At 33.4% G+C, this 24,158-nt stretch overlaps 5 protein-coding genes across 6 annotated transcripts in view; 2 read left to right on the top strand and 3 right to left on the bottom strand.

Annotated features, from left to right (window-relative positions):
• The window catches only part of LOC133332524 (26S proteasome regulatory subunit 8), a 272,100-nt gene extending 259,057 nt beyond the window's left edge, over positions 1-13,043 (top strand). For both annotated transcript variants that reach the window (XM_061540926.1, XM_061540927.1), the window contains exons 2-4: positions 11,686-11,704; positions 11,769-11,910; positions 11,987-13,043. In XM_061540926.1, the coding sequence (XP_061396910.1) occupies positions 11,687-11,704; positions 11,769-11,910; positions 11,987-13,041 (1,215 nt within the window). In that variant the 5' untranslated portion in view covers position 11,686 and the 3' untranslated portion in view covers positions 13,042-13,043. The remainder of the gene's footprint in view (positions 1-11,685; positions 11,705-11,768; positions 11,911-11,986) is intronic.
• Positions 5,717-9,697, top strand: LOC133332520 (ADP,ATP carrier protein). The gene is made up of 4 exons (XM_061540921.1): positions 5,717-5,870; positions 8,417-8,723; positions 8,917-9,044; positions 9,139-9,697. Exons 2-4 carry the CDS (start codon positions 8,421-8,423, stop codon positions 9,611-9,613), a joined length of 906 nt encoding a protein of 301 aa, XP_061396905.1. The 5' UTR covers positions 5,717-5,870; positions 8,417-8,420; the 3' UTR covers positions 9,614-9,697.
• Positions 13,044-15,500: 2,457 nt separating the features above from the next.
• On the bottom strand, positions 15,501-16,100 carry LOC133332500 (uncharacterized). The gene has a single exon (XM_061540900.1). The coding sequence runs from the start codon at positions 16,098-16,100 to the stop codon at positions 15,501-15,503; it is 600 nt and encodes a 199-aa protein (XP_061396884.1).
• A 5,167-nt stretch (positions 16,101-21,267) lies between these two features.
• Positions 21,268-22,041, bottom strand: LOC133332498 (acyl-CoA-binding domain-containing protein 6). The gene has a single exon (XM_061540899.1). The coding sequence runs from the start codon at positions 22,039-22,041 to the stop codon at positions 21,268-21,270; it is 774 nt and encodes a 257-aa protein (XP_061396883.1).
• A 104-nt stretch (positions 22,042-22,145) lies between these two features.
• Positions 22,146-22,417, bottom strand: LOC133332517 (uncharacterized). Its single transcript, XM_061540918.1, has one exon. The coding sequence runs from the start codon at positions 22,407-22,409 to the stop codon at positions 22,146-22,148; it is 264 nt and encodes an 87-aa protein (XP_061396902.1). The 5' UTR covers positions 22,410-22,417.
• Positions 22,418-24,158: the final 1,741 nt, after the last annotated feature.

The raw sequence follows: 24,158 nt of genomic DNA, 5'->3' as shown, positions 1-24,158 counted from the left end.
CGAAAACTTTTTGGAAACTATAATGTTCTTGGTATAGTCACAACTTTTTATACTTATAATAACTTTTCTGACTAATATAAATTATCGCTATTATGCATTCTATATTATACAGTAGAATTTATATTATTAAAGGAATTTAAACTCATATATATATATATATATATATTTGGGGAAATAAAGAAGAGTTTAATATCAAATTCGAATAAAAGTTTGAGTTAAAATCTTATTTTTTGTTATAAAATTAATGGTAAAATTTTCTTCTTTTTGTAAACAAGTGTGAGTGTATGTCTTGACAGTCTTTTGAAATGATCTCAAAGCTAGGATTTCGAAAATCCACATCATATAAAATGCGTATTTAAATGAACTAAAAATTTTATACGTATACGCACTTTAACCCCTTACAAATGTCCTGGGGTGATGTAAATGCCAGTCATCGGATTATTGTTTATATATATTTCATATGCGTTGCTTTTGTGTGCGTTAAGTGGGCCACACACGTCAAACATGTGCGTTCGAGCGGTGTGAAGCTCCTAGCCCACACACGTCAAACGGATCCACAAAACTTCATTTATTATTTATTTTTGAAGCGTTAAGATGGACAGCTATAGTGATGATGGAAAAAAGACCAAATATTTTTATTTAACATAAATGTATTAAATATTTTTTTTTATTCCAGAAAAACATTTTTATTTTCCACACAGTAGAATATGTCTTGATTTAGATTAGGCGAGTTTACTTGCGGCAATTCTTATCGTTCTCTTTTGAACTTGCTTCATACGTCTATACAAGGCAATTCGGTTTCAAAAATTTTATTTTTATTTGTTTCAAATAGTTTTTTTCACATTTAAATAAATATAAAATGTCAAAAATACGAAATACACAAAACGAATTGCCAGAAAATTGTTGGTACGAGCAATTTTTTTCCATTTCTATTCCCCTTGCCCCTCTCTCCTACAAACAAAGACTTGCCGCAAGTAAACTCGCCTAATCTAAATCAAGACTATGTGTAAAAAACATCAAAAAACATCAAAAATTAAATTTTTTAATTTCTTTCGATCGGTGTTGCGCACCGGCAATTCGGTGTGAACACGCGATATTGTCTAAACAGTCATAAAATGAACTGTAAATTTCATTTGATCATAATAAATGCATTATTAGTAGTTTTCATTTTAAATTTCTTTTTTTTATTTCTATTATTCTATTTATTTCTATTTTTACTATAGAATTAAAAAAATATAAAGGATCAGAACTTAACGTCAACCACTCTCATGTAAACATTACAAACGCCGTTGTCGCCTACAACGCCGTTGAACATTCAAATGCGTTCCAAATTACAATTTGCAAACGACTTGACGCCGTTAATAATTTAGGCGACTTGATTCTCTGCCCCGTTCTCACACTTCGCGAATTTATATCGTAAAGTGAACACGCGTTTTTGTCAACGCCAAGTGGGAAATATTGGAAAATTCTTCAAAAGAAGTTTTTATTGTATAACTTTTGAAAGAAAAAACAAAAAGGTAATTGTTCAAATTATTTTCTCATTATTAAAATATGTTATTTAGTTTATTTTTGTATTTGAAAATGTGTATGTGTAAGGAGATGCAAAAGAATATGATTTATGAGTGTTACGTAAAATATAGGGGCCAATGTGTAAAAAGTTGAAATGTGAGGCAGAAAAAATGGAAATTTATGAATTTAATTTAGACAAGAAAATAGTTTTGTATTTCATATCGCATTTAATGAAAATTTTATGAAATGGTGGATGATTTTCCCCGGTGGATTTGTTTTTTTGTTCCATTTTACATTGAATGGGAGAAAAAATATTGAGTCACAAGGCAATATTACCCTGGCCGCAAATTCTACTTTCATAATCTAAAACCTAACCTAAAAATTTGCAAATACATATCCACTTTTTTCATTAACATCGTGCATGGCACTTATAAATGTGTGTGTGTATATGAAAAAAGTGGTTGTGTGTATGTGGCTTGGTGATCCACACCGCTGGTGATGATGACTACGTTGTTTGATGGTATTGGTTTTTGATGCCAAACCATCCATTGTCATCTCTTTCACAATAAAAGTGTGTGCCATTTTTTCTTTTTGAGTTTTTTTGTAAATAAATAAAAATTAAACTCTGTCATATACAATTTAAAGTAATCGTCAGTGGATTTGTTAGGATAGGGAAATTAAGGGGAGAGCTGCTGCACTCCCCATTTAAGTAGTGGAAAACTTTCAAGCTTTTTCATTGTACTCTTTATAATAGAGAGTGGGAAAATCTAACAAAATAATGAGATTACCGTCAGTTAACTCTCTTTGTAACTACTACGTTTACAGGCCACAATCTGTAACAGAAACCATTTTTTTACGAAAAAAATTCCCATTTGAAATATTGCTGAAAGCTTTTATACAAAGAATTCTAGTCATAAAATTGGTATTTCCCATATATTCTGAAATATTTTATGTTCTGAAATTGTCCATTAGCGAAATATGCCAATGACCTCTTAAGCCGGTTGTGTGCTTTGTTGTGTTAAAAGCAGAACCTAATTTAAATGCGTAACACAAGGTGTTTTCAGCCCTTGTGAGAGTTAACACATGTTTACACGTCAGATGCTAAATGTCATAAAAAATACTTGATTGTCAAACCTGACAAATTGTCTAGAAATTTGGATAGGTTTACACGTCATTGATTTATATGAAATACCAATTAATAAAATTGTCATATTTCTTATGTTATATTTACATCAATTATGCTTTATGATAAAACGTAATATGTCATTTCCTTTCTAAATATGTCAAATATATGATGATTGTTATAAAACAAATTGGAAATGCATCAACATTTTATAAAAAAATATATTACTTTTCTAAATATTCCATTGTTTACATACTGTTTTTTCATCCTCTTTCAAATCAACTAAAAATTTCAAGACCTTGTTTTTTTTTTTATAAAAGTTATTTTTAAAAATGTAAACAAACAACCTTGTAATAATGTGAGTGTTAAATCACTTTAATGTGTACAAACTGCATATGTTTGTGGTTTTATTTGCGCGTTTTGCCTTCAAGCAAAATTTCCCACGACTTTAACACCATTTCACTCTAATTAGAAACCATTTGGCAAAATGCCCAAATGCTGCTGCAACAAATTTAGCTGCACAATTATCTTGCATTTTGCATTGGAAAAACAAAAACACTGCGGAATTCACGTGTGAGGAAGGAGGGAGGTGTGGGCGAGAAGAATGAGTGAGTTTTCGGCATTCACACATTTTTTAGTGCGATAAACTTGAACTACTCTTTTTCGCAGTGATCTTCACACCGCTCAGCATTGCTTTTTTTGTGGTATTGAGATATATATTATTTTAATCTGGCCTTGTCTTTTTTGTTCTTCTATCGCCTTCAAGTTCATTGACTTTGACCATTTGTCCAAACACGTAACAGATTTTTGTGACGTAAATGGTTTTGCTACGTATACGTTTTTGACAGTAGCAGATTTTTTTTAATTTTATTGACAGTTGTTATGATTTCTCAAGCTAGATAATAAATGAGAAAAAATATTGAAAATTTTTAGGAATTGTATTGCGTATACGTAATCGATAAACGATTGCTGGATGACGTAAAAATATGTTTTTCTTCTTCTTCAACAAGAAAAGTATTTTTTTCTTTTGACATAAACAAGGAAAATAGATAAAATAATTAAATTGACAAACAAATGTTTTATCATAAAAGACATATGATGTAAATGTAGCGTTAGACTGCAGCATAGCATTTTTTGTAAAAAAATATATTCAATTTTAAGCTTTATGTTTGTCAATTGCTTAATTTTAGTTTAAATTACCTTAAAATACAAGATAGTTGTATAACAACAAAAAATTATAGCAGTTGAAATATTTTTTGAAAATAAACAAAAATCAGCTGACTGATTCCTGGATATCACTTAAATTGCAGTTTAAACTAGGCAATACAAATCGAGTCAATTAAAAAGGCGTTTCCCGATTTACAAATCGAACCAATTTATAGTACATATGTATGGTATTGGATTTAGTAAATCCAGGGGATTCAAAATGAGGTTTTTAAGTGGCCTTGGATGTTCTATTTAATGAAATAAACTGTCAATTCCATTGCATAAATGTCATAGAGGAGGTTTTTCAAGCAAAATTTTTCAAAAAAATAGATTTTGCACAAAATTTGTATTTTGGAAAATTTATCCAATAGATTTTTTTAAAATTTATTTTGAAATTTTTGTTATATAGATTATAATTTTTATTTCTTTATAATATTTTTTATCAGAAATTTTATAGTATTTATATATATATTATAAATTTTATTGTATTTTTTATTATTTTACCCATATATTTAATTTGCAAAAACTATTCGAACTTTGTAAAAAAAGATAATACAAAAATAGATTTTTTAGATTCCTGCATGTTTTTAAAAAGTAAAATTTTTCTTTTTTTTTTTTAATATGAAAATTAAGTATTAAATTTAATGATCATATTAATATATAAATCATTTGAATTTATTTTGTTCTATGTTCAATTTCAAAAATTTATTTTTTCAAGTATTTAAAAATATCTTTTATTTGTATAAAATTTTCTCACAAAAAAAGAAATAAGAAAATAAGGAATCCTTTTAACATAATTTTTTTTGGAAACTTAAGTACACGAGTCCAGACAAAATATTCTGGTTAACCTTGAGAATATGTCTACAAATAGATTGATTGATAACTTGTGCCCGCCACTATCTTATCACTTTAGTAGAAAATTCGAAGGAATTTGCGGTAATGTGTGAACGCAATTTATTTATGTTCTTTAATAAAGTACTTTAGCGCAGAAAGTTAACGTAATTATACTCATTAATGTTATGAAATGCCACTGCATAACAAATTTCCTACTATTTTGTTTCCCTACTTTTTTGTTTTTGTTGGTTTTCTCTTCAAAGGTTTGACGGGAAAAGCCAACATACAAAAACACCAGATGACTTATGTAAACGTCTGTGGTGTTGGCGTCAAATTTTTATGCTTGGAAACAGTGTTTAATTTTTTTTCCGTATGTTTGACGTCTGTAAATTATATACGCGCACGCACACCCCTCTTAATGGTGCTGTGTGTGTGAGTGCTTTTTTAACACTTTTGGCACATGATTCTATTATACTTTTTGGAGAAAAGCGACAGAGAGAGAGAGAACGAAAACTTTCCGTTAAAAATGTGGTGGAGAATCTTTTTTATTTGATTTTTATTTTTTTGTTGAAAAAAAAATTTGCTAAAATAAAAGCTTTTTTCCATCTGTTTCTCTGTCTTTTCTTCTTCTCTCTCTTTTTTTAAGTATTTTACTTTATCTCATAAGTATGGCTATGTCTGCTGCGTGTATTGATGATTATGCAATAATGACCATGAATTTTCATACCTTTGAACATGTGATATACAATTTGTTATCTTGGTGTTCTTTATAAAAAAGGAAGGGGGAAATAGATAAAACAAATACCCAAAATAAGGAAACCTGTCAAATCAGACATTTTAAAGATTTGCTTTGTTACGTCAACAAAGTTTTTGCTGTTGTTGCATTCTCTCTCTCCCTTGAGATTTTCCGTATTTCGCATTCTGTCATCTCTTATCTTCTATTTGTTTTGTTGCCTTTTTTCATGGCCATGAAAGCTCTCGTCGTTGCTCACTTTATCTTGTGTGCGCGTCTCTCTCTCTGTCGACATTGGCGTCGGCGCCAAACTTAATTTGGAGCGTTGGCGTTCTTGAGCTGTGTGTTACATTTCACTTGATATCTGAATAAAATTTTATTAACGTTTAAGTTGCCGTCCGGTGCAGACCTTTGGTTCGGATTTTTGGATTTTAATTTACCTCTGTGATAACCACAAAACAAATAGTACGTTAACAAGAAAAATAAGATAAATTATTTTATAATAATTTACAAGAAACTTAAATAATATACTAAATTATTTTTAAAATCAAAATAAAAACAAAATTAAATTAAATAATTGAAAAAGAGAAAAACAAATGAACATTGGATGGAAAACAAACCAAAAAGAAAATATAGTGTGTTGTGTGTGAATAAACAATGAATAAATAATTACAAAATTATTTTCTATTAAATTTGAATATTATGTCCATTACCAATAAATAAAAGGATTTCAAATTGGGTGCTTTGATTTTTGAATAAAAAAATATTTCACCCTATCCATTAATGAAGAAAAAGAATGAAAACCCGTTATGCAATCCTACCATTACTACACCCTCTTTTGACATTATGGGGTTGCCACATAGAGACTAATGAAAATAATTTAAAAAGTGTTTGAATTTGTGGATACATAACAAAACAAGAGTAATTTTTTAAACAAATGGGTTAAAAACAAAACATTTTTACAATTAAGTTTGGATCTTCGTTCTATCGTAGACGTGGTTTAATGACGTAACACCTGCACAGCTGAGATTGTTTTTTTTTTTTTTTTATAATAACGGCAACCTGCCTTCCTTGTAGAGTAAACTTTGAATTTTTTAACAAGATTTATTGGCTATACATATACTTTTTTCGTCTTCAATTGTAACTTGTGGTGTGTACACTCAGCTGTTTAAATTCTCTCATGCTGTTCTCTTATTATATAACGGCCAATGAATACTCAGAACACTTTGTGAAAAGTTCAAGTTTAATTAACTCTCTCTCTCTCTCGTTCATTAATTTGTATTTCTCTCGCGTTTTGGTGCAAACTTTTTTATCTAAAAATAAAGCCCCCATGATTCTGCTCTTGGCCAATTATTTAAATCTGTCAATGTTGTCTTTTTTTGATTTTCATGCGGACCATGAAAAAAAGAAAAGTCCAAACGTCACCATATGATTTGGTCGTGGTTGTCTAGCAACCCACACTCCCCTTTATGCTGCTGTCTACTATCAGCCTTGCAATGATTGTATAACATTTTCTTTTTCATTAACAAACTTTTGGCAAGCAAGCTCATGAACAAATTAAAAAGTAAAACATACAAATGTTTATTTTTTTAATATTATGCAATATGTTTGGTTAAAATAATATTCCTTAGTGCCAAATTGAAATTTCTTTGTATTTAGGAGGATTAGTATTCAAAAATTTGCGCCGCTTAGCAACAATATTATTTTATAATACTGATCTTTACTAAATGTGAGCTCTCTCTCTCACACACACACACACTACCCTAGCAAATTTTGCAAACCACGTGCTTTATTTTTTCCAGCCATCATATATAAACTTGTCTTTTGGGGTAAAGTACCAACGTTGTTGTTTGTGTACTTCTTTCACATGACAACTGTGACTGGTTCGGTCTTGTTCATGTTTCTTATGAAACTTGATAATCACCCAGCAGCACCAACAACAACGACGGCGGTTATAAATTAATGGCAGAATATATACCGTTTTTTTTAATGTGAATTTTTATACAACGCCGCCGGTCATTGATCTTTAATTTGTTAACTCTGAAGAGCTACTATTGACGTTTCATAAACATACTGCCACGTGTAGTGATTGCCGTCAACCAAAAACTCTTTACATTACCTGTCAAATTTGCCCCTTCCATATTTTTTTTTCTTTCTCACTCATTCGCTCTTCATGTTGGGGATGTCAAATTTTACATTTGATGAGTGTGAGACAATATAAATAATAAATCGATTTATTTATTGATGAACAAATAAGAAACAAAGTAAAATAATTAAAATTTGTTTTTAATAAATAATTAACAATATATGTGTAGTTAAAATGCTAGTTTAATATTATAGTGTGTTGTTTTCTCTAACCTGGAAATTTACATCCCTCAAGGCATCTCCAATAGTTCTCTCTCTCTCACACACACTCTTCATTTTGGGGGATGAGGCACAAGGAAAATAAATCGATATATTAATGAGAAAATAAGATATTATGGGGAATAATTAATAAAAAATATATTATTATTAACATTATTTGTGTAGTGAAATCGGTGATTAAATAATACCAAGGGTTTTCTACTACATTATTATAAATTAATAATGTCATAGAGGGATAGCAAAGAACCTGTATGACAAAGTGACATGGCAACACAGCAAATCATTTTTATATGTTACTAAAAATACTTTTTTATAATAATTAAAACATATAATTCTTGAAAAATTGCGTTCACAAAGAAATATAATAAAAGTGCTACTTAAATATCTTTACTGAGCCCGCTACGAATTCGTAGACTTCTATTATTGTAGATTTTTATAAAAGTTTTCCTTTAAAAATATAAAATATATATTTGACCTTTTTATGGTAACACACACACTATGTTTTTCTTTAGGTGCAATATAAACATGTCATGTTTTTAGAATGTCTAGTTCCCCCAATCTATTATAAATTGACAATAAAACACATTTTTTTCAACTTGTAAGTTGACTAACTTATTAAAATATTTCGATTTTTCTTTTCATTATAGCAAAATGGGTAAAGACGGTGTTGCTGATCCCCTTGGATTCCTTAAGGATTTCGCTGCTGGCGGTATCTCCGCTGCTGTCTCAAAGACTGCTGTAGCCCCAATTGAACGTGTCAAGTTGCTTTTGCAAGTACAACACATTTCCAAACAAATCAGCCCCGACAAGCAATACAAGGGTATGGTTGACTGCTTTGTCCGCATTCCAAAAGAACAAGGTTTTGCTTCATACTGGCGTGGTAACATGGCTAACGTTATCAGATATTTCCCAACCCAAGCTTTGAACTTTGCCTTCAAGGATAAGTACAAGCAAGTAAGTATCATCAATTATCACACACAAAAAGACAAAAATTTGCTAAAAAGAAACACACAATCAGTGAATTGGAACGAAAAAAATCGTTTCCATTTGAGATTGTGGGTTTTTGGAAGTAAAGAGCCGGAACGACTCTTGGAATTAATGTGGGCATTTGTTCTAATGTGTGAATATTTTTTATGTTTTACTCTAGGTTTTCTTGGGAGGTGTTGACAAGAACACCCAATTCTGGCGTTACTTCATGGGTAACTTGGCTTCCGGTGGTGCTGCTGGTGCCACTTCTCTCTGCTTTGTCTACCCCTTGGACTTTGCCCGTACTCGGTAAGTTGGAACTTTCATGGCATAAATCTCCATGCCTTAACCCAAACTCCAAACTCTTTACTAATTTTCCATATTTTTCTTTTATTTCCAACAGTTTGGCTGCTGATATCGGCAAGAGCAGCCAACGTGAATTCACCGGTCTTGGCAACTGCTTGGCTAAGATCTTCAAATCCGATGGTATTGTTGGTTTGTACCGTGGTTTCGGTGTATCCGTACAAGGTATCATCATCTACCGTGCTGCCTACTTCGGCTTCTACGATACTGCTCGCGGTATGTTGCCCGATCCTAAGAACACCCCCATCTACATCAGCTGGGCTATCGCTCAAGTTGTTACAACTGTTGCTGGTATTGTATCCTATCCATTCGATACTGTCCGTCGTCGTATGATGATGCAGTCTGGTCGCAAGGCTACCGAAATCATCTACAAGAACACATTGCACTGCTGGGCCACCATCGCCAAGCAAGAAGGTACCGGTGCCTTCTTCAAGGGTGCCTTCTCCAACATTCTCAGAGGTACTGGTGGTGCTTTCGTACTTGTCTTGTACGATGAAATCAAGAAATTCTTGTAAATTAATAATTCAATTACCAACTCTACCTACATCTACAGTTAATAAATATTTTAATTTAATATTAAATTTATTTAAATTTAAAAACAAACACAATCCCATTGTAATTTAATTGAATCAATTTTCGCTAAAAACAAGAATTTTTTGTTGGGTGTGAAACAACATCAAACCTCGAACACCCCCACACAACAAAAACACTCCCAACCAACAACAACACCCTCTTAAGCGTCATAGCGCGCTAGCTAACAGAATCATGCAAATTTATGTTGTAAGAACAAAACAAATACGTGTTCTAAATTTCGAGTAAACGACCGAAAGTATTGTTAAGTTCTTAAGTGTATCGAAAAAATAAGAAGAAATCAAATAATAAGACACATACAGACAGACACAACAAGTCGAAAGAAGTCTAAATCATATGATGAAACGATAAATTAATTGATGATAGCAAAGGACAGTTACAAACCAACCAACAACTACCAATACTTAGTATGTGTTCACACAGAAACAAACTAAGATTTAAAACAAACAAATAAAAAAAACTATAAAAATAGTAAAAAAAAGAAATTTCTTTTGTTATTTTTCAAATGGTGGGTTTAAGGGTGGAAAGTGGTGGGTGGAGTGAAATGATTGCGGGTGGACAATGTTCTGTGCCATGACAACCATCCGAATCATTTAATCCACGATAGAGGGGTTTACGATCCGAAACGAATCGAGTCTTGCTAGGCCATTCGTGTAAAAGCAATAGGGCTGCTACAACAGCAACAACTTAATGATAGGCATCCACACTCCAAATTTTTTCTTTAAAGAATCCACGTCTATGGCTGTGATAATTCTTGAGAAAAAAATATTTTTTTAAGAATCCACGCTTGTGGCTGTAATAATCCTTGAGAAAAACTAGTATTTAAAGAATCCACGCTAATGGATGTAAAAAATCCTTGAAAAAAATATTTTTTTAAATCCCATAAACGTGGCTAACCTTAAAAAATAAAAATTTCATGCCTATGGCTGTGATAATTTTTGAAAAAAAATCTTTAAAAAATCCTTTCCTATGGCTGTGATAATTTTTGAAAAAAAAAATCTTTAAAAAATCAATTCCTATGGCTGTGATAATTTTTGAAAAAAAAATCTTTAAAAAATCCATTCCTATGGCTGTGATAATTTTTGAAAAAAAAAAAATTCTTTAAAAAATCCACGCTATGGCTGTGATAATTTTTGAAAAAAAAATCTTTCAAAAATCCACGCCTATGGCTATGATAATCTTTGAAAAAATATTCTTTAAAAAATCCACTCATATGGCTGTGTTAACATTTGAAAAAAAAACTTTAAAAAATCCATGCCTATGGCTGTGATAATCTTTGGAAAAAATATTCTTTAAAAAATCCATGCCTGTGATAATCTTTGAAAAAATATTCTTTAAAAAAATCCATGCTATGGCTACGATAATCTTTGAAAAAATATTCTTTAAAAAATCCACGCATATGGCTGTGATAATCTTTGAAAAAATATTCTTTAAAAAAATCCATGTCTATGGCTATGATAATCTTTGAAAAAATATTCTTTAAAAAATCCACGCATATGGCTGTGATAATCTTTGAAATAATATTCTTTAAAAAATCCACGCCTATGGCTGTGATAATCTTTGAAAAAATTTTCTTTAACAAATCCACGCCTATGGCAAATTTTTATTTTTTATGATAAACCGATATATATATATAACCTGTATGTTAAACTAGGCATTTGTAATAAGGCTATATAGCTATAGAAATGCTGTATATGAATTCCTTTTTTAGAAAATTTATTAAAATGATTAAAAATGTACCTCTAATATGATATCATGTATTGACATACGCCAACATTTAATGTGCAATTTAACGCTACAATTACTCGCTGTGTCTCATTGATTACCCACAGCTGTCAAATAGAGAGAGTAATCGGTTACCAACAAAATACAACCGTGTATGTTGACTTTGCAAAAATTTCGTCTTGTCATTCGTAGAAATTGTTGAGAAGCGGCATAAAAAATATATATTTTAGGAGATTTATCGGCCATTGAAATAAATTCAAATAAAAATAACAATGACCGTCACAAAGCGGGTAAGTTGCAAAGCAAAGTGCAATAAATGTGAAAGAAAATATTCAAATTTAAATAAAATTCCAGATGGACATTGATGCTGTATGTAAGGGTGAAGGTTTTCGCTCGTACTACATACAAAAAATCGAGGAATTGCAATTGATTGTGGCCGAAAAGTCTCAAAATCTAAGACGTTTGCAGGCTCAACGTAATGAACTTAATGCCAAGGGTATGTACGAACGCATTTCACCGCATATAATCTAAACATTTAAATAATTTTGTATACTTTTCCATCCTATATCTAGTTCGCATGTTACGCGAGGAACTCCAGTTGCTGCAGGAGCAAGGCAGCTATGTCGGCGAAGTTGTCAAACCCATGGACAAGAAGAAGGTCTTGGTAAAGGTGCATCCAGAGGGAAAATTCGTGGTTGACATCGATAAGAACATTGACATCAATGATGTTACGCCCAATTGCCGTGTTGCTTTGCGCAATGAAAGCTATACTCTACACAAAATCCTGCCTAATAAAGTTGATCCTTTGGTATCGCTTATGATGGTTGAAAAAGTTCCCGATTCCACTTATGAAATGGTTGGTGGTTTGGATAAGCAAATTAAGGAAATCAAAGAAGTCATTGAGTTGCCCGTAAAACATCCTGAATTGTTTGATGCCCTGGGTATTGCCCAACCCAAGGGTGTATTGTTATATGGTCCACCTGGTACGGGAAAAACTTTACTTGCTCGTGCTGTTGCCCATCACACCGAATGTACATTTATTCGTGTATCCGGCTCTGAGTTGGTACAGAAATTCATTGGTGAAGGTTCCCGTATGGTTCGTGAACTTTTCGTTATGGCTCGTGAACATGCTCCCTCAATTATTTTCATGGATGAAATCGATTCAATTGGTTCGTCACGTATTGAATCCGGTTCGGGTGGTGATTCCGAGGTACAACGTACCATGTTGGAGTTGCTAAATCAATTGGATGGTTTTGAGGCCACGAAAAATATTAAAGTCATTATGGCCACTAATCGTATTGATATTTTGGATCCAGCTCTGCTACGTCCCGGTCGTATTGATCGTAAAATTGAATTCCCACCACCAAATGAGGAAGCTCGTCTGGATATTTTGAAAATTCATTCACGTAAGATGAACCTTACACGCGGTATTAATTTGCGTAAAATTGCCGAACTTATGCCTGGTGCATCTGGTGCTGAGGTTAAGGGTGTATGCACCGAGGCTGGTATGTATGCGCTGCGTGAACGACGTGTTCATGTGACACAAGAAGATTTTGAAATGGCCGTTGCCAAAGTAATGCAGAAAGACTCCGAAAAGAATATGTCGATTAAGAAATTATGGAAATAAGCTTATCTACTCAATCTATTATCTATATATGTACAATTAATAAATATAACAACAATATTTCATATTCTTAAAATTTAAGTTTGTATTTTTCCCTCGTTTGCTTTTAATTCGTAATAAAGAAGAAAATTATTTTTATGTTTAAATAAAAGCGTTGGGGTTTGTTCCAATTCGGATGCAATTTTTAAAAAAACTTTTTCTAGGATTAACTAATGCATAGGGACTTTGCAAATCGAGAGTGTGGAATTTTAAAGAATATTTTTTCAAAGTCATAGCTATTTGAATCACTATTAAACCTAAGAGAAATGATTTTAGAAAAGGAAGAAATTTTTTAGCAAGGAGTATTAGGCAATTGAAACAGAAAAATGCAAGATGTGTTCAAATTGTTTTCTGCACGGCTTAACGCCTGAAAGTATGCTCGTCATTTTGCAAACTAACATGGAAACACAAAGCGAACAATCTGGCAGCACCACTGCATTTTTTATCTTTTTGGGGTATTGCATTTTTTTTGGTTTTCCCATTTGCCGTACCAGGCAAACAGAATCGTGTAGCAGCTATATTTTGACCCATGGTCAATTTCAAGTGGTCATAACTCGGTGATGGGTGGAGTTATTTGAATGAAATTTTCACTATTGGTTAGAGGGAGTGATGTAGTCTTTATGTGTATAAAAAATTTAAGGGAAGTTCGGAAAGTTCTTAGCCTAGCACAAAAAGCGGGGTATAAACAGAAAAAAGTGAAGTTTTTTTGGGAAACTTCCATCTCTGTTATGGACACATGTTAAATTTTGTTTCGATCTCTCAACTTCTTTATATAGAAACAGGTGTTTCATAATATGGTATATGGTTTTATTTTCAAATGTTGACCAACTTTGGGCGGTATCAGAAGAGGTTGGCCAATATACCTCATCTTAGGATTTAATTTTGGTTTGTAAAAAATATTGCGATTTCAAAGTTCCGATCAAATCAGATATTCCTTTATCTTGATATTGGATTAACAACTGTTCCAAATGGGGGAAAGTATCTTCAAGCTGGATATATATAAGGTAAAAATATTACTATGTGCAAAGATAAAATTAAATATTCCCTTCCCTCCATATGAGTTTTACAAGTTTTCAAAATGTTGACTCTTTGTGGGGAGGGAGTGGATCAATAGGTCAACATCTGTCAACTTTAATTAAGTTTGAAATAAATATTAAGAGGCAGCTGATATCCAGCTGGTCTCCCTGGACGACCTTATTTATAGGCCTTCGTTTTGGGGGCCCACATAACGGTAGCTCCAAAAATTCGGTATTTTGGAGATTTTTGCCACGTTTTTCAACGGATTTCGATGTAATTTGGATTATGGGTTTTCATAGGGTAATACATATTCTCAAAAATAATTATCAATAATGGTCCCTTTTTTAGTATAGCCCCCCAAATAACGGTATATTAGGGAGTATTGGTATTTTAGGGAGTTTGGCACGTTTTCTTCAATCGAATAGGATGGGTTAATGTATATTCTCAATAATAATTATCAATATTGGTCCCCGCAGAATGGGGGGAACTCTTCATTGTATTGTTTAGGGAAATTTGGACCATAACCTCGAAATCCATGTGTTCGGAGTTTTTACGACACAAATTTGCTGTTCATTGTATTGTTTAAAGAAACTTGGACCATAACCTCAAAGTCTATGTGTTCGGAGTTTTTACGACACAAATTTAGATCATTAATATCACTAAGAATACTGAAGGGATAATAACTGATCAACGCAGAATTAGGGAACTTACCTCCAATTGGGATGTCAATGGAATGTATTATTGCCGTTGTTTTGGTTATTGACTGTGTTATCTCTCTCTAAACTCCAAAAGTATGAGAAGATCAAAACAATCGAGCATCTACATTGGAATAGATTTTGAAAGTTTCTACTCTGAACTATAATTTGTTTTCCTATATAAATATTTAACCCAGTTATCAAGGATGCATACTGGTGGCTTCCAGCAATTGAGATCTCCTTATCATAAGTCTATCTTTTCTTCCATATTTTTACCTTTACATTATAATAAAACCGAATTTTTTACATTATGTACTGATGTAGATCCATTATTTGTCCTATGGTCATTGTCCGATTGTAGTAGATTAGAAAATTTTGTGTCATTTTTTGTATAAATTGTTTTTTTTTATTTTCAGTTAAATATACAATAATTATATGTCTTATTTATTATTTATTATAAAAAAACTGCATTTAAAAAACATTTTGTGTTATCGGGGGGTTCTATTAAAAACTAAATTCTTGCTTAAGTTTAACTTAATACAGAAGAATGACTAGAAGTTTTAATATTTTCTTTTGTGTTTCGATTTTTTTTTTTGTTTCATGGAAACAAATGACTAGAGCGAAAACAGAACTGAATCTGAATTGATTAATTGATCTCGATGATCGATTGAGATCAACAATCTGCCAAAAAATAATTTTCGAAGTTTTGTGTTATATTTGAAATGCCCGATCATTTTGGGCACGACCAACCAAGGCCTCGTGCAGGCGGGTATAGAGTAGACTATCCGAAGGTATACCCTCTCTTTGTAAGAATAATATGGTTTCCTGGGCACACATGGCATAGCCCAAAGCTTCAGCTTCTTGATCAGACATGACCGGTTGTTGTTCGCCCTCGCCGTCATCATGATCATACGCATCAAAATCTTCTTCAAATTCATCCAATTCTCGTTGTAATTCCATCATTTTTGATTGTATAGCCTCGAGTAGCTGACGATTACGTTGATTATTTAAAATATCCTGATGTGTTGGCTCAATGCCATCTAGGTTCAATTGACGAATCTCCTCATCTTCAGGTTCTGGTGGAGGAGTATCACAACGTAGACGTTTACTTTGGTGCATGGATTGATCTATTCCGGAGTCCTGAGTTGAATTGTTTTCATTTCTTTGGAAATGGGGATTGGGACTTGATAATGATTCTCTTCGGTTACTTCCACTGGCCACATCTTCTCTATTCGCTTCTAATCCTATAGATTGTGGCTCTGCGGCTTGTTGTTTATCCAATTTCCGTTTCATGATAAGTTTTCCCGACATTTTACGAAAGGCAATGTATTTTTATTCCGTGTATTATAAGTTTATTATTTTAATTTATTTATCCTTGGAGTGATGTTGTGTTCCGGAGCACATCCAAAAACCGACTGACTTACTTTGCCCTGTCTGGCAAGAGATAACTTGTGCCCTAACTTTTTTTTTGGTTCGTTATACCCATTAACCCTAACTGGCTGCAGCAACAGAGTCGGCATGGAAATATAAGGGTAAACTACTAACATCCCCTGCATACATCTTCCTCAAAAAATATTTGGGTGTTGTTGTTATTGTTGGTAGAGATAGAGGATATGAAAGACAAAAAAAAAATTAACAGCTGAGACAGATGTTTGTATTTATGTCAGCGCCAGCAGAACCTTGCTACACTCTGGCTAGCGAGAGCATCGATGAGGACGACAGTTGGACTGAAGCGCAGCAGCAGCACAAAACACAAAGTGGTTCAATCAAATTGTGTGCCGGTGTTGCAACACAGTGGTGGATGATTCTTCCCTAAAACATCCCCCGTAGTAAGGGACGTGCGTTGATCGTTACAACAAAAACAACACTATGCACAGACACACACACACTTCATATCATACATATATTTACTGCCGGTTATCTCACTTTGCTGGTAGCCGGCATTAATATAGCAGCTGTTTGCTTCATGCAACATTCTGCGGAAATAAACGCTACACCTATCTTTTGAATGCAAGCAAACAAGTTTCAATTTTCCCTGTCCCTCCTGCATGGTTCATTGAGAATAGGTGTTTTTTTTTGGTTTGTTTTGAGATGAGTGGGGAATAAAGTTCAGCGATTAGTTGAATATAAGAAATTAAAAAAATTAGATAATGGAATTATGCTTTTTGTAATTATGGACCACTTGTTGTAATATTTGTTTCTCTAAAATTTTCAAATCTCTTAAGAAGCGAGATTTTTTAAAAATAGATATTTTTCTAAGGCAACAATAATTGTGATTTTTGAAGTTTTCATTAGAAGACACTGTTAACTTGGATATCTAATTTTGGTCCACAAGATGCGTGGATTTTAAGAATCTTTTGGAAATCTACCGATGTGATTTAAAACAATCATCGACTTTCGATATTATAATATCCCAATTGTTTATCTTGAGGGTCATAGGAGAATATCGGTAAATGCTATTTTAAAATACTGTGCTACGGTTGGAATCGCTCCTTATAACAGGAGCTCTCGGAAGTAAACCTCAAGCTCTCTAAATATAATCCCAACATTTCCAGTCATTCGATCTTTTAGTTAGATTCCTAGCAGACTGAGGAGTCTGTTGAACTACTCATTGGCAAAATTCGCAAGATTTCCTAGAAGAAGGCAATTATTGTATTGTTTAAGGAAAATTGGAACATAGCCTAAAAATCCATCCATGTGTTCGGAATTTTTACGACACAAATTGATGTAAATTTAATATCAATACTGTAAGGATCATAACTGATCAATGCAGAATTACGTCACTTACATCCAACTGGGATTTCAATGGAGTGTATTATTGCTGTTTATCGAAGGATAAAGAGTTAGAGACGATGAAACATCAAAAGATACAGGGGCCAAGTGCTTCGTACCAGAAGACATCAATTAGGCTATGATATAACATCTAAATTATCTACTCTTCTATTTCAGATACTCACAATGTACCAAAGATATACGAGTGCAAAAACCTACTAATAAATTAGGTTATAGAATGACATCAAAATCCTTCTTCTCCGTAATAGATGCTTTCAAAATTCATAGCTTTGCCAAAAATACATTTACTCTCTTTTTTAGATACTTTCGATAATATCATGGGGCAATTGTCACCGAGCAAAAACAAATCTACCAGTAAATTTGGTTATAGGATAACCTAAACAAGGCAGGCATTAGATGGTCTGAGGAACTTGGGAACCTAGAAGTGTTGGTGATGATCGAAAATCAACTATGCAGATACCAAATGCTTCGTAGCAGAAGATATCAAGTATTCCACAGATACGATATTGATACTCTAAACCTCTTGTCCGGGGGAGATCCTAATTGCTCGAGAGCTATAAAAGATAGTGCAGTGAACAGGGTAAGAAAGGTGTACGATTATTTTGACTCATTGCTAATTCACCAGATTGATGAGCTTCCAAAAAATGCAGACAAAGTTGCGTCGGAAACATGAAAAGATGAAAAGTTGGAAAAATCCGACAATGGTACTTGTTTTGTTTCAGCCGAGTTTAAAGAACCCAAGCCTGTATCCATGCAGTGCTAGTGTGAACATACGGCCCAGCCTAAAAATTGATCCTGTCGATTATCCTGATAAGAAAAAAGGATACAAATCAAATTTTTGAATTCAGCGAGACGCTGAAAGTTTCGTCCCACAATTCGAAAAAATAATTACAGCACTATTCGGGTTAATCGAACATTTTAATGATGTATTCATGACCACTTTTAGTTCTATCTGATCAGGTCTTAGATAAATGTAAGCATTTCCGTCTCATACTACCAACAAGTATTATATTTCTCAATACATACATAAGGGACATGTTTATTGTTACAAGGAGTGTCGTATAGTTTCACATCCAAATACAATTTATTTTACTTAAAACCCTATATTCATATCACGTGTAGCTTACAATATAGTCGCTTAATGACACCGCAAGTTAATGTTTCTTTAACAGTTCGGACAATTAACAACAACAGCAGCAGCACGCAAGCTACCTTCCTTTTTCCGTTCCGTTTTGTTTTCTTGCATGTGGTTGTTGTTGTTTTTGATATTTCTTCCTTTTATGTACTATTATCATTTATCGTCATTATCAAACAAAAAATAAAATGCCACGCGACCAACTGCACATGGGCTAAAGCTTTATATGATGTTCAACCCCTAAGAACAATCAAATCAAATATATGATTATCATATATATGGGCATATTCTATGTACACAACATGAACATATACATATGTATGTAGCTAGGTAAATTTTTGATTTTGGAAGATCACTTTTTTTAAATTGTATTTTATATTGAACATTTAATTATTGATGGTGGTGGTGTGTGCTATGTGCACAATCCTCCCAACCCCCGTCCAACAGATGTTTAAGTGAATAATGTACATAATTTGTCCGATCGTAGAGGGGGTTTTCAAGATGATATTTTTATTTAGCCTGACTGACTGTTTTTTTTTAGTATCTTGTTGTGAACTTGGTTTTGCTCCCCCTCTTTTGTGTTTTTCTTGTTTGAGTGGCTGCTTTTTTCTACTTCCTCTTGCAGATGCATTTCAATTTAGCCCGACATCCTCTTTCCACGAGTGAGCGCATGGAGTTTTAACAAAAGTTTTGCTAAGAAGTCAAACACACAGTCTAACATACTACGGAGATAATTGATGTAGCATTTCCAATGGGATGCGAGGCAAGTTTTAAATGTAGAATATCTGGATTTCCTATTATCATTATATTACAACAAAAATAAAGACTGTCTGGGTCACTTTAAATCCATACAAATCCAATAAAACTTCTTTGAAACATAGAAAATTGAGCTTGTTCAGCTCCATGAGATTTTTCCGAAAGCTGTGTATTGAAATTTAACTTCCGATTCTGTAGATATAGTTCCCATATATAGTTTCCTCCAATTTTATGTAAGTGGTGCACCAAACTCCCAATATTCGTCCGATTGAGACAAAATTTAGCACAGAGTACTGAATAAGGTCTACATTGATATATGGCAAGTTATGTGGAAATCGGTTCATATTTAGATATAGCTCCCATATATAGTTTCGTCCGATTTTATGTAAATAAAGCACAATAATGCCAATATTGGTCCTATTGAGACAACATTTTGCGCATAGTACTGAATTAGGTCCAGATTGATGTATGCGATTTTTTGTGGAAATCGGTTCAGATTTAGATAAAGCTAAAAAAAGTTAAATTAAAGCCGATTGGCACAAAATTTAGCACAGAGTACTGAATTAGGTCTATATTGATAGAAGCCAAGTTTTGTTGAAATCGTTTCAGATTTAGATATAGCTCTCATATATATTTTCGCCCGATTTTATGTAAATGGCGCACCCGATAGTCTTTGTTTGTTCTGTATACATGAAATTTAGCAGAGGGTTAGGATGCTTTTTGTTAAGTTTGAAATGGTTGAGATATGTCTATTCTATCTAAAGGATATTGTACATATGAGCATCTCTTATATGTACCCAAAGTGGTGAAGGAAATTATATAGTCGGCCCCGTCCGACTTTTGTCATTTTCGTACTGGTTTAACTTCACATAATGGCTATAATCTACTTCATTCACATTCCTGCAGTATGTTTAACCTTTTTCTTCATTGGTGACAACAATGAGGTAGATCTCCAGCCAGATAGACTTTGAGGTTATGCATACAGGTTCTTCGAACCCTCTAATGCACTTGTTGGATAATTTTTCACTGTTCCTCATCGTCATATAACGGCTATAATCCACTCGATTGACATTCCCTGCAGTATGTTTCCTTAGTGATATGATAGTGAGGTAGATCTCTGGTAATATGGACGTTGATGTTCTTAGGGGCCGCCTGGCTGTCTACGTCTATTTTTGCTATTTGTTCAAGTTCTTTAACCGTAATCTATGTCTGATGAAGGTTGCAATGTCCATGGATAAGGATATGATGTTGATGCATTTCCAATAGAGTTCTAGTCATAGAAAGAACCACTTAGACGAGCATTTTAAAGTCGTCCGCGCTAGCCACTGCCATTTGCGACCAGCGACTTGAGGACCATTTCCCCTCTTCTCAGCTTATCACAAATCGCAGTGGCCTGCGGGGTTTGGGAATGTAAGGGATACACAGTGGGAACCTGCCACAATTTACACCACAGCCTTGGAACATAATTACCGGAACCATAGGTTAATACGAAACGAAAGTGTTACAACATAGCTGGATGGGTTTTCTGACCATCCAGGTATGGGCTATTTATTAAAAGTCTAATTTTAATAACTATTAAACGGCGAATGTTTCAAAGATTATTTTTTTCCTCATCTAACAAAAAAGATTTGAAGCTGCCATTGTCATTCACCATCCAAATATAAACTATGTTAAAATTTCCATTAGTATTTGATTTTATTATTAAAATAAATTAGCAAAAATACTTCTCCGTTTTTTTATATTCTCTATATATGGAATAATGATAACATTTTTTTTAACATAGACATTGATGAATTATTGCAATAATGACAGTACCGAGGAATCTGCGACATCTATACACGATTTACCATCAGCATCCAAGGCCATTCTATCAGCACCATATTGTAATAGTAATCGTACGCATTCCGCATGACCACATGAGGCAGCATAATGTAATGCAGTTTGTTGATCTTCAGCGTCGCGTAAATCTACTGGACAGCCGGAAGATAAAAGTAGTGATAGTATTGAAATATCATTGGCGTCTGTTGCCCAATGTATAAGACCCAAACCGCTATCGTCTAATTGTTCTAAATCACTCTTTCGAAGTAGTTCTTCTACTTTTTGAAAATTACGATCTTTAACAAAATCAAATATGGTTTTTTCTTCGTCGGGTTTGTTGTCTTCACTGTCGGTGGGTGGCATTTCTACGGAATGTACAACCCAACCAGTACCGCCGCCACCACTGATCTTATTATTCTCTCCCTTTTGCACTGCATCATACCATTGTGGAAAAAGTTCTTTTACCTTTTCCACATAACGTTGTTTGGCCTCTTCCGAGGACATTGAACCCAATTCTTGCCATGCTGACCATTTGGCACGGGCTTGCATACTAAACATGCCTGGTTTGGTGGTGTTACATGATCCCACAGTGGCCTGTTTGAAAAGTCCATATAATTGCAACAAATCGCTGGGCACTATTTTGTCATGGGTCTTTTGTACTTGTTGTGTGGCCTTGGTAAAGAGAATATCTTTTTCATCTTCCGCTTCATCAAATTCCCAATCACTGTCTGTTTGTGAGTCCATGTCCATGCTGATGCGGTGGTTTTTGCTAATTTATTTTATTGTTATCGGTTCTTATTTTATGTTTAATCTTATGAGGCTAATTTTTTTGGGTCGTGGGGATGTTTCTGTTCTTATGTTTTTTGGATGTTCAAATAGTGGCCTTCCAGCGTATGTTTTTGCTCGTTTTCAATTGCTTGCACCGCTTTAAGACTGTTTACAGTGACAAATCCATAACCTCGTGATAGACCGGTCTTTTTATCGAACACTACATTGGCATTGATGACACGGCCAAATTCCTTAAAGTATCCCTTCAGCTGTTGATGACTGACTGTCCACGGCAAATTACCCACAAATAATCTGTAAACGCTTTTTGTTGCCTTTGTTGCTGTGGCCATTTGGGGAAATTTATGTGCTGTTTGGGCTGTCAAATGAAATGCTGTAAAAACAGGTTTTGTTTAGATTTTCCTTTTATAAATTTACGAAAATTTGAATCGAAATTACCTATTGCGTAAAGGTCTGGAAACCAGAGAAAGATGTTTTTTATGTTTGTAAAAATTGTCTATCGCATATGGGCGATATACTTCGTTACCCCCAGTTCGCCGTAAAATTGAGGTTAGAGCACAAATTTACAGCTGTCAAGAGAACAGCTGTGTGATGATTGCTAGAACTTTGTGTAGATGGCAGAGTAACACTCAGACTCCTACGTAACGTATAGGAAACGTAATACAACGTAGTGTTTTTAAAAATATATATCTAGGGTCGGGGAAGGGTTCTAAAAATTGGCATAAAATATTAAATACACTTTTAACTGTCAAATTATTTGGTTTCGTTGTTAAAAATAAATGTCCTATATTATTGTATTATTATTTTTTAATTATAATTCTAGATTATGTACGAACTAAGTTCATCACCGAATTGTTTGTTGCTTCTTCAGATTCATTTGATCTATTATACGGGGAATTATCTTTTCGTGAGTTATACAAATTATCCAATGCCGTGATCATTGATCCTTGATTAATCATATAATCCAAAATATTTAGGCGTTCACGATTCTTCTCCATTGTTCCAAATAGATGAGAGTATGAAACATTTTTAATTGGTAAATAATATTTTAATATATTACCATTTCGTTTTCTGAAAAAAATATAACATATAAATAAAAAGAAAACCTTTTTGAAAATGTTTGAATTAGGATATTAGTACTACACGAGGAACGGAAGGCAACTTTTGCATTTACTCTCTGAAGCAGTGGACGCTATAAACACGATGAACTAGGGAGTCTCAACAGACAGAGATGAAGCGGGGGGCCTTTATACATTAGCTGAAGACAGGGAGATGGGTTAATACCGGAGGTCTGAGAAGAAGATCTGAAGTAGAGAGACTCAATAGAAGTGCTGAAGCAGGCAGTTTCTACAGACGAGTTAAAATATCAATTTTTTATAAACGATCTGAAGCAGGGAATTTCTAGAGACAAGCTAAAACGGCAAGTCTCTATAAACGATCTGAAGCAAGGAATCTCTTTATAGACGAACTGAAGCAGTATGAAGCATAGAGTATCTATAGACGAGCTGAAGGCAGTGGTTTCTATAGACGAGCTGTAGGGAGTCTCTAAAGATGCGCCGATTTCAAGGGTCTCTATATATAAGATGAATCTGGGATCCTCTATAGATTAGCTAAAGCAGGAAGTGTCTATATAGATGATTTTAAGCAGAGATATCTTTATAGACGAGCGGAAACGGGGAGTATCGTAAAACTAAGACCAAGAAGACATACAAACAGGGATTTTTATTAAATATATTATGAAGGAATATCCGGCCCATATGCGAGGATTTTTAAACAATATTTGTATCAAGGAATAACAAATCCATAAGCATGTATTTTAAAAAATAATTTATCAAGGTCTAACGGAGTCTTGCATGTGAACGTTTAAAGAATATTTTCTCAAAATCTATCAGAGCCAAAAGCGTGTATTTTTAAAGAATATTTTAACAAGGACTAAAAGAGCCATCAAACTGACCTATAAGCATGGATATTTAAAGAAATTAAAACAGGGACTAATATAGACATCAAACGGACCTATAAGCGAGGATTTTTAGAGAATGTTTTAAGGTCTATCAGTGCCATAAGTGTGAATTTTTAAATAA

This window comes from Musca vetustissima, unplaced genomic scaffold (genome assembly GCF_032173495.1).
Source record: "Musca vetustissima isolate MV318-11 ecotype Yass unplaced genomic scaffold, APGP_CSIRO_Mvet_v1 utg21637, whole genome shotgun sequence".
Lineage (NCBI taxonomy): Eukaryota > Metazoa > Arthropoda > Insecta > Diptera > Muscidae > Musca > Musca vetustissima.
This window is presented reverse-complemented; position numbering and strand designations above follow the sequence as displayed.

Bases quoted from the DNA above. Each gene is read 5' to 3' on its own strand.
- LOC133332520 (XM_061540921.1), top strand. From the start codon at position 8,421: ATGGGTAAAGACGGTGTTGCTGATCCCCTTGGATTCCTTAAGGATTTC. The intron at 8,724-8,916 runs GTAAGTATCATC...GTTTTACTCTAG, and splicing joins TCAAGGATAAGTACAAGCAA to GTTTTCTTGGGAGGTGTTGA. The intron at 9,045-9,138 runs GTAAGTTGGAAC...TATTTCCAACAG, and splicing joins TTGGACTTTGCCCGTACTCG to TTTGGCTGCTGATATCGGCA.
- LOC133332500 (XM_061540900.1), bottom strand. From the start codon at position 16,100: ATGTCGGGAAAACTTATCATGAAACGGAAATTGGATAAACAACAAGCC.
- LOC133332498 (XM_061540899.1), bottom strand. From the start codon at position 22,041: ATGGACATGGACTCACAAACAGACAGTGATTGGGAATTTGATGAAGCG.
- LOC133332517 (XM_061540918.1), bottom strand. From the start codon at position 22,409: ATGGCCACAGCAACAAAGGCAACAAAAAGCGTTTACAGATTATTTGTG.